Below are 20120 nucleotides of genomic sequence, written 5' to 3'. Positions count from 1 at the left end.
GACAGCAGTGTATATACCTGCATGCGGCTTTGCTGAATTAACCTAGAAGCATGTTAACCCACTGACAGTGCCATAGGACAGCTGTTTGTTAACTTCTCTTGACCTGCAACTTACTCTGTTTTGGCAATGGAGCTAACAAAAAGAAAAGTTCTTGTCCTATCCCTGAAAGGACATGAATCTTAAAACACTTTTCAAATGAATGCATGTCCTTGAAAGTACTTGACTATTTATTGAAATTATAGCACCCAAATTCATCCATCCCCTTTCTCAATCCTAGGATCAACACTGAGGAAAAAGCTAAGATCCACAGTAAAATTGAGGAATAACAAATGAGAGGGAGTGCAATAACATATACATCACAGCAGTACCAGTATCTCATGGTGTAGCATGAGCTCGAGCATAGTATTGATTTCAAACAACATTTAATGCAACATTTTCCAATAGCCTAAGCAAAAACAGGCATTTTGGTTTTGTTTCAGTACATTTATTTTGGTCCTCCACCAAAAAAAAAGAAATATCCTCTCTGCCAAGCAGCTTCCCTTTTCACTCTTCTTGTGCCTAGTGCCTTACACTCTGGCTTATTGTAGACATTTATGTTCAAGTTCATCTGTCTCCAAGTTTGATGCCATTGTGAGCATTTTTAAGCTCGAGTTCAACTTGGGATTTATTTGTCATACACAGGCCAAATAAATCAAATTCCAATAAACAAATCGTATTTTTCTAGAACCGGTCTTGACTGATTCTTTGTTGCAGAAGAGAAATGTGTTAGGAATTTATTTAATCAAATGGAGGAATGTGTTAAAAATGTGGTTTAAATAAATGTAAACAAGAGCCGGTCAAGGGGGTCAGGTACCAGCACTACAGTGATTATAAGGACTTGTGGAATTCACTCATTCAGTCACAATGAATAGTTCCAAGTATATAATGCAAAGCATAATTACCCATGGCAATGGGCAATGATGCCACCAGGTGTTCACACTAGATTTGTAATGCAACAGTAAAGTTTTCATTTATCTGGCATAAGCAGATGCTATTGTTCGAACAGCTAGCCCTCTCAGAGAGTGAGAGTGAGATTGATTTCCACCTGTTGTCAGGTGTAAGTGATAATCAATCAAGCCACTGTTTGTTTGTAGTTTTCTTCCAAAGTTCTCAGCAGCAATTTCTGCTGTTGGGAGCATCAAAGCCCGTGGGCCCCCTCATGTTTGTTGATCTTACAGGTTGAGCCAGCCAATTACAAGGAGCTGAGCAACCTTGATGTCCAAACACGTCAAAATTGAATAATGTCATGCAACTACAGGGCTGACTTCAGACAGAGCATATAAGCTGCTTGCCTGTGGGTGGATAAGATATCCTCGGGTGGGTGAGAGACTACTTAAAGTACAGAAGATGTGAAGAGCTCAGTATTTTCCATCTGATGTCAAGTAATGATAACAAATGCTGAGTCCAATCTGATGTGTGTTTGTTGACAGGTTTCTTTCACCTAAGAGTTCCTGAGTCTTCTGCCGTGGGATCTGCTGTCGGTAGAATCAAAGCCCATGACTTGGACATCGGGAAAAATGCCGAAGTAGAGTACACCATCGTGCCAGGTGATGGAGGCGCCATGTTTGACATCACCACCAATGAACACAACCAAGAGGGGATCATCATTCTCAAAAGGGTATGGAGACAAGACAAAATGTTAAACATAAACCATGAATTCTCATTTAAAAAACAATATTCAGTGTTGTGGCTAGCACAAACAAATAAAGGCTGGTGGCTAATAAAGGCTGGGTAAAAAAACCAGCCGCCCACATGGTAAATTCAGTATAATGTACATTTCCACTGCACATATTCCATCAGTACAACAGTCAGGCCATAGTCACCACTTTGCTGCTCAGAGTTTCTATTTTTAACATGAATACCTGTTTCATCCACCTATTAATTACTGTTGTTCCACTTTTCCATTGATGTTAAGTTGCCATCAGTGAAACTCAACACTTCCTGTGGAATTTTCACATTAAAAGCCTACCAATAAGGAGAAGGCTGGAAAACTTTTAACGTGGAAAAATCAGCTAGAAGTGTGGAGTTGCATTCACAATAGCGTAACATAAATCTGGGAAAACGAAAAAGTGAAAGGACTGGAATGAAACGGCTAATGAAAACGGTATTTCTGGTAGAGAAGAGTAACTGAGAGCAGCAGAGTGGAGAGTATCACATGACTCTCTTGATATACTGATGGAATTAGTGCTGTGGAAATATACATTATACTGAATTTATCAAGACAACAGGCTTACTTGGAGGAAGTTGTGAGTTTGCATTAACTGGTGTTTTTTCATTGCTTAAACATAAAACACATGACTTATATTATCGAGCTTACAGCAACATATATATATATATAAATAAAACAGTGCCCTATGGGGTCCATACAACATCGTAAATCACATCACATCTTGACATCACCATATCACGTTACATAAGCCAAACAATCTGCCAATATGAATGGCATAGTTTTTAGAAGTGCCTAAGGCAGTGCACAGAGTCGTCACTCAGGACAATGCTACACTCAAGTGCCGCTATTAGTTGAATAATGGATTTGAACTTCAGTATTTTTTCATGCTGGAGAGGCTGTCTAAATCCTGTCCAAACCTTCCTGCCACAACTGAGTTTTCTGACACAGAAAAATACTACAGGAACCATCAGGAAAGCTTGTTCTGCTCACGATAGTTTAAGAAAAAAGAAAAGATATCGCAGGTGACAGGTAATGGGAGACGTGGGATGTAACATTCCAGTGGTGTGACTGCTGTTTTGGAGCCCTGCTGAAAGTTATCTTTGCAGTATATTTTACATTTACATGTATTTACTACAGTAGCAGAAACAGCATTGCTTACATCAAAGGGCTAAACAATGGAGGAAGTAAGTTTTATAAATATTGAAATAAATCAAATAAGATATATAATAAAATAAATGATAAGTGTACAGGTAGTACCTTGTTGTGTTACATAATGCTGTACCAGCAGGACACTTGGCAGGTGCAAGTTCTGAACCTGTGATCTTTCAGTTGTGTGATGTTGCTCCTTGCTGTCCATGTCTTAAAGCACAGCTCAGAGCAACGGCATATCTCTCTCTGAGCGCCTGTGCTATATAGAGCATTCACTCACCATGTCAAGGCTCATTTACTATGCCATATTTTCTTTTTGCTAAATAGATTAATATATCCAGTGCATAGTGACCCACAGCCAGAGGCCTTGGTCTTTGGTTGTACTTTCTTTGAACCACAAAGCAAAGGTATCTCATTTAATACCAATGTTACCACATACAGCATTTGTAAGGCCATGGCATCGCTCCACAAAATGGCAAGTGGCACAAAAGCACTAGTGATATTAGAGAAATGTATTACTCCTAGGATAAACCCTTTGAGATCTATCATCTCATTTTCAAGGACCCACAACTGCTAGAGGTGAAAGAAAAAGGACATTATAGCCACAGACTAAAATTAGAAGAAAAAGAGTGATCCAGAGAGTGCAATGAGTACTAATCCACTAAATAGCTAGGCTATAATAGGACTTATTATGGAATCAATTATTAACTTTAGCCTATATATAAAAAAATTAAAAGCTCTGTTCCAAGATTCATGACCTTATGTCCTCAGGACCGTAGTGAATTAACAAATGATATTTCATTTCATTTCATTTCAAATATACCACAGTGTGGTTTCTCTAAACAATTCTATTAATAACCATACCAATTTTAAACATTGCTAAAAAGACATTGAATAATAGAGTAAGAGCTTCACAACTTCTCCATGGAAAAGCCCGTCGGTGAATTTCTTCATCAATCTTAACGTCAGTTTTCATAATGTATTCATGTGGTTTTGGTTTATTAAATAAAAATCATTAAATATCTTCTGTCATTTGTGTACACTCTCTGTTGTGACGCTGTCCTTAGGGTATGCCTAGTTAAAGACTTAAAGATCCATCATGTCCAAACACACTAAATAGAAATAATATCATTATTCTACCCACAGGCTTGACTGTTGAAAGCAAGAGCATAAAATTATTTCTCGTTGGACATTGAAAGCATTCAGCTCAGTGACAGTGGGCGATAATATGCATTTCTGAGTGCTGCATGAGTAGAGACTGAAGGAGTCTCAGGGGCGAATTCACAAAAGGATTGCGTGGCTTTTGCAGCTGCTAAACCTGCATAAATACGACAAAAATAATCAGTGTAATTCTCAAAGCACCCGCAAAGGGTGAACTGCACCCCTAACTGCACCACCAAGCAAATAGCATCTCGGTGCTCCGGTGCTATTTGCAGATATGTTAATTAGATAATATGCATACATTTGGCGCAAAATTGGCCCCTTTCTGTGCAAATGAGCCTCACTGAAAAACAAGGTCAAATTCACAAACACCGGTGCTAATAGTCACACGCAGTTAGAGTGAAATTATTAGCGTCTTCAGAGAGTTGGTGGTAACTGAAGCGCATTTATAAAGGGGCGTCACACCCGGACTTTCCAGTGATCATGCCAGCAGTGATTGTAGCCAGGCGAAGCAATAGCGCATCACAGTACATCATATGCGCACAGGTGGCACAGAGACAGTACAATACCTGATATTCACCATGAGGGAATGAAACGGTAAAACAACATAAAACCTGCTGCTGTGAGAAGCGAAGATGGTGGTTACGCACAGTAACAGTCCAGCACGGAGCAGAGTAGGAGAGAACACAGCTCTCCGTGCACCCAGAGGCATGAGGGAGAGCGCACAGTTAAAGCACCACAAATAACAATCACTCCATACAGAGTGAGTCATAGAAAAATAAGAGACATCCCGCAGATAGAAGCGAATGACAGAACAGGGGGAGTTATTAGATCATAAGAATATTTAGAATTCTAAATAGAATAAGTTCTCTTTCAAATCAGACATCTCTTTCCACATAAGTGGGAAGTTGGCTATTGTTCTTGCAACTGCATTTGTAATATTGTTTTGACTCAAACGTTGCTTAACTATGTCATGTGATATGCTACTTCAGTACACCTTAAGAACAAATATTACAGAAAATTACAGATGAACATTTAACAGACGCAAAACAATGGGAAATTGCACTCAATATCATTAGCAAGTATCTTTTGTGAATCTGACCTTGAGACAGAGCAGATAGCGGTTACAAATGATGCGCAATTCATGGTGCTATCAGCGGCCGCAATTCATTCTTTGTGAATTCACCCCTCAGTATGGTCTTGTTTAGGTTTCAGGGGCCAACTCTTAAAAGGTAGACGTACTTTTAAAATTGTGGCAAGCGTCAATGTGACAAAAAGGGCATTAATAAAATTTGTTGTATTAATGAAATCATCATTAGACTGACTCCTTGCAATGTAAGTGCTCAGTAGAGAGGAATCTGGGCTCACAGATGTTGGTTTGTTTGCTTCTCTAATCTGTCTGGTATGCATCAAGCATCACAGGCTACCCAGGTTAGTAAACAACGCAATGTGCAGTATTCAACAGTTTGCAAACAGTTTACAAACTGTTACCTCTCATTGCCATTTGGAGCCACCGCTGAATAACAGAACTGCTCACACTTCATCCCTCTGCCAGCTATTAAAATACATCATGTCAGTGTCACTTGAACAGCTGGCAAATGTTTGGCTCTGTGTCTCTGAATGTGTCATGTAACAGTTATGAAGCATTTAATATGAATGTGTTAAAGTTAGTAGGTCTCGCCCACACACCAAACTACACGTGCACAGATATGCAATGCCTTGTGTACTCACACAACACAGGCAAACATGCACAAATATAAGCTGTCAACCTGCTATTTTGTTACACACACAGTCAGACTTGCTCACACAAGCCCTTGCACACAGATTCCTTCATACTCTGTACTGCATTTTCTTTTGGCAGGATGCAGTAGACCCCTGTGGTGAGATTAAATGCAATTTGTTGTCAGTGCTATTGAGGTTCAATAGAGAAAAAAAAAGAACTGCATAGCAATGCTAAGTTTCCATAATGCAACAGCCACAAAATGTTTCTGCGATACAGAAAAGGAGAAAAATGTAAATGTCATAATATTTTTTGTAAGCAATGCTCTGATGCATGGATAAGATGGATTCTTTTTCTAGAATAAGTTCTCTTATTTTCCAAAACACATAAAATGTTTTTATTGAAAACATACACACACATATTTTCTAAGGAAGGGTAACAGATAAGTCACAACTTTACTAACAACTCATTCTGCTTTATCATCATGTCAACGATAATTGTGTAAAAGCAACCATTATTATTTACCAAAACTTGATGTTTCATTTTAATTTGTTAAATCACATAGCACTATTGGTGCTCTCTGTTGCTGTTATACAAAGTTTTAGTCACAAACTGTTGTATGTTGAACAGTATCAATTTTATTTACCACCAAACCTCAGCTTTCTTGATAAAAACACAGTTCTTCTGACTTCCTCCAACACTTTGCTGCTTTACACTCAAATTCACTATTGGAAGATTAAAAAAGTGAAATCCATTAAATCCTGCATTTTCCATGGAAATTCACCTCAACAAAGTGCTTTTAGGGAGTGATAATATATTTATTTTTGTCACTTGTTGTTTCATTTCAGGGATACAGCCTATATTTCATCTGATTGCAAAAGTAATAGAAAAAATGTGCAGCCAATTCTATCTATTTTTGTGCCTTTCAGGGTATTTCTGATGCAAGCGTCTAAAATGTTCTTTGGGGGAATGCAAATCTGCATTTGTTTTTCTGATGTATCAGACAGAGGTATTCGTTAACTGGTACATTTTTAGTACATGCCCCAGCACACAAAGGTGTGATCCTTTGATCCCCAAAAATATGCAGCTGAGTGAGTAATTGATTCCCTGCTCAGTGTAAGCGCTCCCTCAGTATGCTCTGTGCTTTTGTGTGATATGCGAACCTGTGTGTGTAAATCATGTATGTGTGTGTACATGCACTGTATGTACTGAATGTGTGTAAGGTGCTCATAAGCATAGCTATAGATCATTGTATAGTGACCTTCTCATTGACAGTAATGGAATAACAGAATGAGACAGGAACCAATTATGATGTAATTGAAGATGGTGTTTTGTTTACATCATGTATACCCTCAATGGATGGTGAGGATTCATCTTTCCTTCTATTGTTTGACTTGCAGTGTTTGATATGCTGCCATATAACAATAAGGCAGTGTGATGTATTCCCCACAGCGGTAGGCTACTGCATAAAGGCATCGTTGATGGGGGACATTCTGAGCCCATATAACTGACCAAACCCCCTACAGTTTAATTTACTAAACAGCGTATGCCTCTATCTGTGTGGGATTGTGATATTAGCAGGACATGAACGGAGTGAGAAAGAGAGGAGAGAAAGAATGAACTGTGCCTTGGAAAGGTGTGGGGAGTATGTAGCTGGAGATGAAGCCTTTATGAGTTGTTCACTGTGTTCCCAGAATACTGACCCGCCCACATACCTGTCTTATTTCAGATTGGTAGAATATCCCCAGAGACAGGTGTGCAAATGTGTGCAGACAAGCCCTCTCTCTACCCATATCCCTCTCTCGCTTTCTTTCTCCTTCTCTTTTGACTTCCCTCCCTCGCACCAACCTCGAAAAAACACAGCAGGACAGAGACGAAAGCCACATTGTACACAGAGCAGAGTTTGGCAGACCCCAAATTAGAGACTGAGGAAGGTTGGTTATGATAAGAGCATCAGGCTGAGTAATGGGTTCAAAGGATGATCATCTGTTTCCCAGTCTGCCGAAACAGGGGGACAGGAAAAAAGAGGCACAGAGGCATGGAGGGGGTTTGCACATCCCATCTGCAAAACATAGGATTATGTGAAACAATAGATAAATCCACCAATGAATTCTCAGGGAAACGTGCAGACAAATGTGTGCACACAGAGTGGCATATTGTACATGAAAAAGCATGTGGAAGGACACAGCCACATTCAAAAACTGCTATACAAACAGTACATGGTGAGCAATAGCACTCCGACACACTGGGAGTGATGACATGATAACCTTGGGTTGTGTTGTTAAAATAATTTTTTTGTCAGATTAAATGTCATTTGTCCATTTGCGTGTTTATTTACCTCCTCCTGGGAGAAGAAAAGATGGCAGATATGGGTAATTGAAATTTGCTGTTCTAAGCCTAGAGGAACGGCACTGTTTAATGACTGCATGTATAGCATAATATTTGGTGGCTCACATTCAGAGAATACATTTTAATACAGGACTATCTCCTCACTGTACAAACTGCACTGTGGCCCCCTGCGGCCAGAGCATTTTCTGCAGACCTCTGGCACTGCCTCCAAATCCATTGCCCCAGAGTGTCAGAGGGTTTCAAAAAACATTGTAGAGAAGTGCAGGTGACTTGTGTTCTGCAAAGTGCTGCATGTATACCTCAACCACAGGTTTAATCTAGTATTTAGTGGTAAAAAATTGAATATGTTAACTTAAGTTAATTATGATTATAGAGTGCTGGAGGTGACTGGTTTTAGTTGGGACACATGAATTGTGGGATGAACCTTCATGGAGCGGGGTAGTCTTAGCCTGATAGCAGAAGGATTTATGATGCATTCGATGACAAATCGACCAATGTAACGGGGAAACAGTTTTTTGGATTCTGTTCTTAATGGTATGTTCTTAGAGGAAAGCCAAACTTTCTGACCTGGTTTGTATGGTGTAGCTGGAGTCCGGTGCCGATCTGCCATGTGTCGGTTCTTTTCTGCAGAACGGAGAAGCACCACCCGGGTATCTCTCCAGACCTTACCGCAACGTCAGAGGTAGTGTTGGACGGAAGGAACCGCAAGCTCACTCTCCTGAGATGGAAACAGAGGTGGCTGGTAACCTAAGGAAGACTCGAAAGAAGAAAACCCAGAGGCAGAACTGGTTAAGGAGTTGTGCGCATACTCAAAACAGGGAAGTTGAGAGCTCCAGGAGGAAGGGTTGGCAGCCGCCACGCACTGAAGGGCTGCCTCGAGGTCCTGATTGGCCCTTTCCATCTGCCATTGATCTGAGGGTGAAACCGGGAAGAGAGACTTACAGTTGCCCCCAAGGCTTGGCAAAATGCCCTCCAGACCTGCAAGATGAACTGGGGACCCCGGTCGGAAATCACGTCCAGTGGAATCCCATGGAGGCGGAAAACATGTTGGACCAGGAGATCCGCCGTCTCTTGTGCTGAAGGAAGTTTGGTTAATGCCACAAAATGAACAGCCTTGGAAAAGCGATCCAAGTGCTGTTACCTTGTGAGGCGGGTAACCCGGTGACAAAGTCCACTGTGATGTGTGACCAAGGACGGCCAGGAACTGGGAGCGTACATAGAAGGCCAGCCGGGGGAATTGTGCGCCCACTGGAGAACCTGGGTACAAACAGAGTTAAGGACAAACAGACGATTTGGTGGTCCATTCCCGAGGTCCGGGCGGTTCCGCTGGGCCTCTCTAACTGCTGACTCGATCTCCCACGTGATGGCGGTCATCACACAGGTGGGCGGGAGGATGTTATCCGGTCCGGAGGTGCCGTCCTGGGAGAGGTACTGACGGGATAATGCGTCAGGCTTAATGTTCTTGGAACCAGGCCTGTAAGTGAGTGTGAAGTTGAACCGACCAAAGAACAAGGCCCAATGTGCCTGCCGGGAGACTTTTGGCGGTCTGGATGTACTCCAAGTTATTATGGTCAGTCCACATCACAAAAGGTTGCTCAACTCCCTCCAACCAGTATCTCCACTCCTCCAATGCCAATTTGACCGCCAGGAGTTCCCTGTTCCCAACGTCGTAGTTCTGCTCTGCTGGGGAGAGGTGGCGGGAGAAGAATGCACAAGGGTGGAGTTTCTGATCTGCCGCTGAGCGTTGGGAGAGCACCACCCCTACCCCTAAATCCGAGGCATCCATTTCCACCGTAAACTGACGTGAAGGCTCAGGCTGGATCAGGATGGGAGCTGAGGTAAAGAGGTACTTGAATTTGGCTAGGGCTAAATCTGTTTCAGAGTTCCAGATAAAGGGAATGGTAGAAGAGGTAAGTCGTGAGGGGTGCTGCAACTCGACTGTAATCTCTGATGAATTGCCGATAAAATTTGGCGAAGCCCAGAAAACGTTGCAGTTGCTTACGTGTAATAGGAGTCGGCCACTCCATCACTGCTTTGATCTTCTCTGAGTCTGTCTTAATGAGTCTGTCTTTGAACTTTATTCAAAGTGTCCCAAGGCTGTCTTCTACTCGTCTCCCTCTCTGATTCGGACCAGATGGTAGGCGTTTCTGAGGTCCAGCTTAGTGAAGACTGTGGCTCCCTGGAGGGGTTCAAAAGCAGAGTTGATTTGAGGCAGGGGATATTTGTTCTTTACAGTGATATGGTTGAGACCCCGAAAGTCAATGCAGGGGCATAGTGTCTTGTCCTTTTTGGTCAAAAAGAAAAATCCTGCCCCTACTGGGGAAGACAAAGGATGGCTTGAACCGGCGTGCAAAGAGTCATTGATATATTTTTCCATGGCCTCCCGTTCCGGCCGAGACAGATTTTACATTCGGATGGATGGGAGAGGGGCCCCAGGGAGGAGGTCAATGACACAGTCATAAGGGCGATGAGGAGGAAGTGATAATGCTAGATCTTTACTAAAAACATTGCTTAAATCATGATACTCAACAGGTATCTTAAGCTAGATCAAGCGGTTCAGGGCTGAGAGGTGGGGCAGTGACCTCTGCTGGGGACAAGGCAGATTGCATAACAGTAGACAGACAGAAATGACTCCAACTCATAATTCTTTGCCTGGTCCAGTCAATATGAGGGTTGTGTTGTTGTAACCAGGGGAAGCCCAGAACTAGCGGGGTCGCATGGGATGAGATTAGTTGAAACTGGATGTCTTCTCTGTGATTTCCTGATAACACTAGGGACATGGGGGCTGTGCAGTGGGTAACTTGTGCCAGGAGTCTGCCATCCAGGGTCTTAGCCTTGCGTGGAACCTCAAGAGCCCTGAATTGGGGGTTGTTTTGGTTCACCAGAACCCCCACTGTGACTAGTGAGCCTATTCTTTTGGTCGCACAGGACATGCTGCCAAAAAGTGGCCCCTACAGCCACAGTACAAACACTCACCAGCTGTTCTTCTTTGGAAACGCTCGGCTGCGTGAGACTTTCTCGGCCAAGTTGCATGGTTTCCACTTCAGAGGTGGCCTGTGGCTGCGGGTGTGTGTCAGCGACTGGAACTTGTGTTTCTGTTCTTGTGGACGTAGCATGAGGTACGTGGCGTGAGGAGTGAGAAAGGGGACGGCTGGCACACTCCTGGTGCTGTTCGCGTAGGTGGTTGTCTATCCTAATACACAAGGAAATCAGAGAGTCTAGGTTAGTGGGCTCATCCCGAGACGCCAGCTCATCCTTTATCTGTTTGCATAATCCTTTCAAAAAGACACTGATAAGTGCCTCCTCGTTCCACCCTGCGTCAGCAGCCAGGGTGACATTCATCACCCATTCAACTCCCACAGTAAATCTACCTGGCTCTACCATGCAACCGGCGCCAGATCGTCTCAATACATCAGTACAGTACCTTCGCTACGGTTTCAAACCCGACCAATTTAAGTTCTTGTTGCTCACTGTTGTTGTCTCCTGTGTAACCTTGTCTGTCTCTGCCGCAGAGCTACTCCCTGCCGGTGATCGCAGCCACCTTGTCCTCTCCGATCTCTGCAAACTGCCTTTACAACAGGCATGTACACTACTTTTTGGTAACAATCCCATTATATGACACTATAGTTGTCAGTGATGACGCAAAATGAGTTTCCGGAATATCTGTTTACTGCTTACTATAAAGTAAATTATATAGTGTTTGTTATATAGGGACTAGCAAATGAGTGAACATGGGAATGATTCTGACACAGCCAGAAACTACGTTTAAATGTTTCAGCACCACAGACAAAGACAGAAAGAGACTGGTTTGAAGGGATCAGAACAATGAAGGGAGACATATTATTGCAAATTTAATGAAAACTATATGTTGGATCACACTGATTCCAGACCAGTTTAATGTTTCGAAGTATCATACTAATATGCAATTGATTTACCACTTCCAACTGATTTGTTTCAAGTTTTTAATCAGGTAACATTCTAAAAAAAAAACTTAAAAAAAACTAAAAAAAACGTGGCCAATTATTCATCCAGCTTGCATAAGGTGACATTTTTTTCCTGCCTCCAAAGAACAGTACATTCAAGTGATTAATGCTATAGTGTTACATGACATTGTTACAGCTGGTATGCCGGACAACAGGGAAAAGAGCCAAACGTAGACAAACTAGGCAGAGCAGGTGTAGTTCAATAATATTTAATGGGAGTCAAACTGAAAACGTACAATGATGAGGCAGGCAGAGAACAAAGGTAGTCCATGAAACACTGGAAAAACGCAGGTTAATCAGAAATGGCAGGAAAAGCAAACAGAGAGGATGTAAAACTACACAACACACGAAGGAAGAACTTTTACCAAAATAAACCAGGAAATAACAGAACATAGGCCCTCAAACCATGACAGACATTTAAGAAAATAGCTTGTCACCAACACAGTGCCTTAGCCTAAACATGGCCCTATTTAGACTTCTTTAAAGTCAGAGCCATTGGCAGCATTGAGGCAAGAATACTTTTTCATCCTCCCTGCCATCAGTTAAGGACTTATTAAGGACAGTGAGTGCAGTCTAATTTCTCTATTGGAAAAGTCATTACTGGGCTGTTTGAACAGTAAATAATTTCAGAGAATGGAAGCTGTTACTGCCTTTCAGTCTTGATGAGATACTACCAGGCTATAAACAGGTAATGGTCAAATGACAAAAGTAATGAACAAACTAACTTGACTGAAGGCCAGAAAACAGTGAGGAATGTTGGTTGAATACTAAATAACACAATGGGCTTTGGTCTAATATAGTTTACAGCTTATACAAGGACACATCTATGCATTTTAAAATTTTGTGAAGGTGTCTGAAACATATATGTAATCTCTATATTGCCATGGCGTAACTGCAATATATAGCTTAAAACAGATAGCTTTAGTATCTAAGAGCTCATCCAGTGGCAACTGAGCCTTCCTCACAGACAGGACTTGAAACTAATCTATTGATTATAGTGCTGAATGTTTCAGTGGGAGGTGAAATTAGTTATTTTAGGCCTTGGTGTGAAAGGAGTCGAAAGAAGGAAACAATACCTCAGAACTACAGGAGATCCAGGTGCCCAACACAGACGAATAACATCTCACCAAGCAACCAAGCAGGAGGCAATGTGTGTGTGCATGTCTTTGTCTATGTCTGGTTATGCATGTGCTGTGTGTGAGTGAATGAGTACAAAGAGACAAAAAGAGGAGAGAGTGTGACAAAGAGGCGGCTGAGGTGGTGCTTGGAGTCGATGAAGTGCCTTCTCCCTGGTGGCCTGGGGAGGCGTGGGTGTAATAGATTAAACTAGTGTCTCGGGGCTCATCCCATGGCTAACCCTGTCCTATTAAGAGTGGCAGTGCAAGTCTTTCACAGTCACTCCACTCTACTGCAGTGTGGACAGGGCTGCTGGCAAGGCTCTCAGATGGCACTCCACTGTTGTGAGCACTGGGGGGATGGAGATGCTTCGAGGCAGCCAAGGACACAAACTGATGTGACTGATGGCAGCACAATAAAGTGAGCATCTCCTCTCCACAGTGTTAGGACCCCCCGGTATTCAGAGGGACATCAAATGGCTCTCTGGGGCATGTAAGCTTTTCTTTACTGATGATAAGCTCATTGTGCTTTGTGCAGTTGACTGCTTATGATAGCTAGAGGTCTTTAGCATTCTTTTACATGGCAGAATCTTGCTGGACTGTCAGTCAATGATTGCAGTGACCTTATAAAGAAGTCACTCATTCACAATAGAGATATCAAGCCGGACTCAAACCACTGAGTCATTATTGCCTATCTCAGAATCTCAGCCAAATTTTCACCCTGAAGCAGCTTTGCATCTCAGAAATAATGTGTTAAACTTATTGGGAATTGTCAAGACTACTAGAGCTTACTGCAACCCAACAGGCAAATCTTGTGGGATCAGGAGGTTTTGAACTCACTAGAATGAAGCATCCAGACTTGGCCTAATGTTGCTGTTTGGAGAAATATGTGTTGGCTCACACAGCTGCAATTATATTTGTGATACAATTGTGATATTCTAAGCATGTTTGGCTTTGCTTTGCTTTTCTCACAGAGGCTAAATCATGTGTGTGTGTGTTTGTGTGTGTGTGTGGGGGGGTGTTAATGATTCATAAGTGGTATTGTAAATATATAATACTGTGGTTAAATGGATTTAAGACTGCTCTGCATATCAGAGATTAAACATTTGCAGTATTTTTTACCCTATTTAATCTTCAGCCTCTTCAGGTAATACCTGTGTTCAGCACAAACAAATGAGATCAGCCTGCTAATGATTTGCTGTGCTGTGATAATGATTCTTAAAGGGGAAAGGCTAGATTCACCCATGGGTGTTGGCAGAAGAGCGTTCCCCATACTATTGGGTGAGTGTAGCTGAGATTTGAGAAGAATATTGAACTCTGCTATTATAATACTGAACTGAACACACAAACAAACTGAGAACCTATTCAATATGCATATGATCCTGCTTCTCCCATCCCCAAAATAACCAGCAAGCTGAAAAAACAGCTGCAACTAACACTTTACACTGTGCAGGGAGCAAGCTGTGGGGGAGGGACCAAGAACAGACCCAAGTATCAAGTGAGTTTATGGATTTGCTCTTATTATATCTCAGTCTAAATCGTCAACAAGCACATCCATTTTTCAGTATTCACACATGTGAATATGACAATGTAAGGACTTTTTACTGTGTGTGAAGTATAATACTATACCTGTGAGTCTTGATTAGTCCCCTGTTCTAAATTAACAAATTCCCTTGGAACATAACAGGTTCACTTGGCAAGAAAAAAAGTTCCTTCATTCAGTATCACTGCCAGTGCAATGAAGGTGCACATTAACATATCAAAGGGCGCAGCACCATGTCTAGAATTTCAAGTGTGTTCTGTTGTGATGTTGAAGAGCAGCAGCACTGACATGAGAGGAACTCGGTCTGTCCTCCTTACAAATTCCTCCGTTGATACACTTCCTTGTTGTGTCCGCAGTAACCCATAAAAGGTGCATAACAACTAAAGCTATAATGAGATACTTCAAACGTGTAATTGAACATGTATAGGTGTATGTAACTTGTTTAAAGAAAATATGTGTGCATATGGGTAATACATACTCATACAGCACTGGTTCTGAACGTATAAGTAGGTCATCTTCGAGGAAGGGGGAAAAACGCAAAATGATACATGCAGTCAGAGAATGAATGGCCGTTTTTTTCTTCCTGGGAAATTTCCCTTATGGCCTCCAGATCTGATTTGATTCTCCCCAAGTCAAGCGTTGACACATTAGCACGTCTTCTCATTAACTCAGAGTTTCTCATTACCCCCTCCTGGCCCCATTTTATTCCTATTTAACAACAGATATTCCAGACATTCTTGGACCATCTTGCATCTCAGACACATTAAAAAGGCAGCGAAGCTCTCAACATTACTGTTTTTCACCCAAACCAGAATACCAATATGTAAATTAATCTGTGGAGTTTGCTCCCTCCTCCATCACCTGAGGAAATGAGCTTTGTTCCTTTGATGTCATCTCTTTTCTTTGTTGCTACTTAATGAGTACCTTTACTAGCAAAACCTTTCATTCCTGATGAAATACTTTAATAAGTTATAATAAGTTGAATGTTGTGATAAATTATAGTACAAAAATCACATATAGATTTGGTCCAGAGACCACAAAATGTGTGATGTCATTCAGTGCAGAGAAGTTTCAGGTCATGTAACATGCCCTCTGGTGGCAATAATGGAGAATCACTTTGGCAAATAGATAAAATAATCTGTTTGAGTTTATTAGCTAGCTAATCAGAGCATCTGGTCACCTAAGAACTACTCTCATAAATAAAAATATTACAGTTACAGTATCTCATAAAAGTTATTTGTAGCTTGCATTTGCACATTAACATTGAGATAATTGACACTTGTGAATTCTGCCATACAAAGGCAGAGAGCAGTAACTACGGAAGCAGTGAAGTTGAGAAAAAAGAATTTAAAGTTTGCAGGCCAGCTGGCTAACTTTGAAATAGATAGAAAAGTTGTCCTCCATTTAATGCCTTTTTAGGCTGATTATTTAACCAAAAAATCACTGCCATAGAACCTAATTAATACCTAAAACAATGAAGATAGGGTACTTTTCCTTGAAAATCCAGTAATAAAATGTGTTCTTTTAGCTTTTTTTTGTCTATTTTAACTACTTTTTTTTAAAAGAAAAACAAACCTGATTTTCATTATTTTCAGTCCAGGGTTCATTGGTATTACATGTATCTATATTTTGCTAGCAGCTATTTTACTAGCTCTGTAACCATTAGCAGAGGTTTAGCTGTTTTGTTTTTTTGTCAATAATTGGATTTGACTACTGTCTTGTTATGTGGAATAACAAACTGAATTACCAGGATGTTGGTCAAAATTAATATTTAATGTTAATGGGTATTAATCAATGTGTGAATTTAGTTTCAGCGAGCTAAGGCTAGCCATGGCTATCTCACCAGCTAGCTTTCAGTCGAAATAGCTCTCTAGTTTTAGCTGTTTAGTTGGCTGTCCCTCTGTGACAGATAGTGCTGCAAGTGTGATGGCGGCTTCAAGAGCCAAGAGTATACCAAACCTCATCTTAACTTAGTTTTGACCAAATATGTAGTTGTGTTTTTGCTGAATTAGCCTGCCAGCCATTTAGTTACAGCAAGTTAACTGTATGAGTCTGAGGTGGTGCTTTTGAACATCTAACTGCTTCTTGGGCCAGAGTGACAAGGGTGAAAATGTGTTAGCTCTATAAATAGCTAAAATCTTGAAATATCGGATCTAGTCACTTTTAACATAACTGAATCCACCTGCACCTAATAATATTTCTCATGCTCAACCGTTTTAAATTTAGACATTATTTACACACAGTAATTTATCAAATGTAACTCCAGGGTGCCAGCTGTGCTTGCTATGAGATTTGTGTCAAAAGTGCAAAGTCTGCGTGTGAAAAGGGCATTTCCCCATCACACTCCACAAGTGTCAGTCTTCGGCTAACTGAGGGTTATATGAAAATTAGACAGTTTTAAAGGGTGAGAGTTTGGGCCTCTATCCTAATTGTGGTGATGCAGCATGTTGAGATGGAAAGCAACGCTTCTTGTCCCCAGTGAGACTCTGGCTAATGAGGCCTGGTGTACACCTCTTGCTGTCCACCTCCCCAAAATCACCTTCCCTCCTCCTCCTCCTCCTCCACCTGTGCACGTATTTCAGCTGAGCTATGCATGGCTGTCTACTTGTGGTGGATCAGGCACAGTATGATATATTCAATGCAAGAGGGCCTCTTATTAGGTACTCCAAATAATGAGAATGTTTTGATTACATTATTGATGCATTTATTTCCATATCTAAAACTCACTCTTTAAGAAGCAAAGTACATTGAGTTCCTTTTGATGCTGATTTCCAGCAATTCACAGGAACCGGCAGGAATCTCAGTACATTGATAAAGTGACTACTGTAAAAATCTTGGCTACTTTGTAGGTGTAACTTGGCGGGAAGTCTTTTAGTTTGATTGTAGGGATCAGAATTTGAATGACACCTGCAATGAATTCAGTTTTTATACGGGATTGTTGCTTCAGGGAGCTTGGTCTTCTCTCTGTTGTCACTTCTTGAAAGAGATTGAAAGGGACAGAGTGTATTTCCTGTTGAAGGATCTTATAGCTGTGCCTAGCCAGTTGCATCTGGCGCACTGTAATCAAACCAATCATGGTGGTTGATGGTCAATGATTGCTTTCAGATTGGCTTGCCTTCACATAGCTCTCTCTTTTTTTTTTCTTTTTACGGACACCTGCTGTTGCAGCAAGACTGTGAAACCATGGAGATGGAGGAGAGACAGAGGGCTTGAGAAGCATCTGCTTTCACTGTGAAATCACGACTGCACAGCCTCTGGTCATTTCTAGTGGTTGGACTCTAATTAGATCGCTAATTCATGTGCATTTAATTTGGACAGATGACTAGTCATATTTATCTTGCATCACAAAAAAGCTTTTTTCCCCCTACATCCTCCAGTCCACCTCCCCTCTCATATTCACTGTCTCTTTACATAAGCACATTTTGCTGTGCTATTACCAGCTGTTTTCTCTTGGTGTCTTTTGGAACATCATGCCAGAGAAGCCCAAATCCTGATGCAGGAAGATAGCATTGCTGCCATAGTGGTTACATGTTAGTCAATTTGAAATACACAGAAAGGAATGTCTCTCATGTGACTCTAGGCCAGTAGAGTGTGACCAACTGCAAGCTTGCCAAGTATGGTTGGTCACACATGAGAGGGCAGAAGACAGGCAGAAGCACGAACACAGGTGTCACTGCTGTGGGATGTTTACACCTCAGCTGCAGACATGCCGAGGATGCAGATTCCTCCCCTCGCTTTTGACTAATTGACCCTGAGCTGGTATGTCAGAGGCTTGAGGAGGTAGAACATATGAAGCCCTAAGCTGTTGTTTGGAGAAGTCTTGTACAGGGGCGTAGTTCTGCTGAAGTAAGTGCAGCTTGACTTACTCATACTGAGGGGGCGAGACATTAACCTGATCAGGACCTACTGTGTGTCCCTCGTGAATCAGGTACCACTCTACTGTTGACTGCCATTTGAGCTGTCATTTAAAAAACCAAAATATGTGCACTTATCACCTGTGATATCATATCTGAGGGTGTTTTCACATGTGTTTAGGGCATAAACATTGAAACTCACCCAAATACTGAAATTTGTTGGATATGAGGAGACAAACGTCGACATCTGATAGCAGTTACTCATCCTTGAAAATGGTAGAATAACAAAAATGAACTGAGGGCAAACTTGCTGTTAACACTGATGCTCATATTCAGTTACTGCATTTCTTCAAGTGCTCTTAGCTCATACAGTATGAACACTATAGACAAAGTAAATTGCAGCAGGAGTGCTGACACGTTCTAGACTATGACATGATTATGATGTAAACTGAAATAAATTGTAGTTGTAAAAGTAACTTTAACTGTACTCTTTTCTGTTTTTTTGTAGCCCCTGGACTATGAAAACAAGAAGGCATACACCTTTAAGGTAGATGCCTCAAATGCACATCTGGATCCACGGTTTCAAAGCTTTGGGGCCTTCAAAGACACAGCAACAGTGAAGATTAACGTTTTGGATGTGGATGAGCCCCCGGTGTTCAATAAGCCCTCCTATGTGATGGATGTGTATGAGGACACACCCGCGGGCACCATCATTGGAGCGGTGACGGCACAGGATTTAGATGCCAGCAGCAGTCCAGTCAGGTAAAGTTAAACTCTTCTGTCTAAAACAATATACACTTTACACATAAGTTTCAGAACATTATGTGGTACTTTGGTGTTATATCAAAATGGATTTATCAAAGTCACAAAGTGGCTGAAAATTTCACATGAAAATATCTGCACTGTGTAAGCGTTCACTTGGGCTAAAATGCCACATTTGCAAATGTTTGGTCAATGTTGTTTTAGGTTAGTCATGATATTTAGATTATGTTTATTGGTAAACATGTTTTAGTCTTAATGGAACTTAAAGGGAAAATACATTTCATCCCTTTCCAATCTTTTTAATTAAACAGCACTTGCAGTTTCATTGGATTTTTTCTAGCCAATTTTTGTTTATTTAACAGGGACAGTGCACATTAATAAACATTGCTGTAAATGCGCCATAGTTGCGCCAAAAGGCTATTTTTCATCTGTAGTCCCTGGACAGATGTTACAAAGTCACCCTAAAAACAGAATATAAGATTAAAATTACAAAGTTATTGATTTCATTTATAAGCAGAACACTGACAAAAGAAAGAAATTTATATTCATGTTATTAAAAAATATAATTCAGGACACCATTATACTACATTGTCAGATACTGTTTAAAAGATGCAACACAGAGGCTCATAATACAAGACATACAAAACAATGAAATGAGGGATATTAATGTTATATGGACTAAACAAGAACATTGTACTGCATCAGAATCAGAAATACTTTTTAAGTATTTCTTTTGTTACAGCAGCTCACTATCATTATAAGACACTAATTGAAAC

At 41.1% G+C, this 20120-nt stretch overlaps 1 protein-coding gene across 2 annotated transcripts in view; it reads left to right on the top strand.

Annotated features, from left to right (window-relative positions):
• The window catches only part of LOC122866732 (cadherin-12-like), a 99637-nt gene that overhangs the window by 59541 nt on the left and 19976 nt on the right, over window positions 1–20120 (top strand). The window contains exons 1-3 of one of the 2 annotated variants that reach the window (XM_044176770.1): window positions 1142–1356; window positions 1470–1657; window positions 19091–19344. In XM_044176770.1, the coding sequence (XP_044032705.1) occupies window positions 1601–1657; window positions 19091–19344 (311 nt within the window). In that variant the 5' untranslated portion in view covers window positions 1142–1356; window positions 1470–1600. Of the gene's footprint in view, window positions 1–1141; window positions 1357–1469; window positions 1658–19090; window positions 19345–20120 lie in introns of those variants that run through there. The other variant, XM_044176769.1, reaches the window with a different exon arrangement.

The sequence above is a fragment of the Siniperca chuatsi genome, linkage group LG19 (genome assembly GCF_020085105.1).
Source record: "Siniperca chuatsi isolate FFG_IHB_CAS linkage group LG19, ASM2008510v1, whole genome shotgun sequence".
Lineage (NCBI taxonomy): Eukaryota > Metazoa > Chordata > Actinopteri > Centrarchiformes > Sinipercidae > Siniperca > Siniperca chuatsi.
Note: the sequence above shows the minus strand (reverse complement) of the source record. Positions and strands in the feature narration are given on the sequence as shown.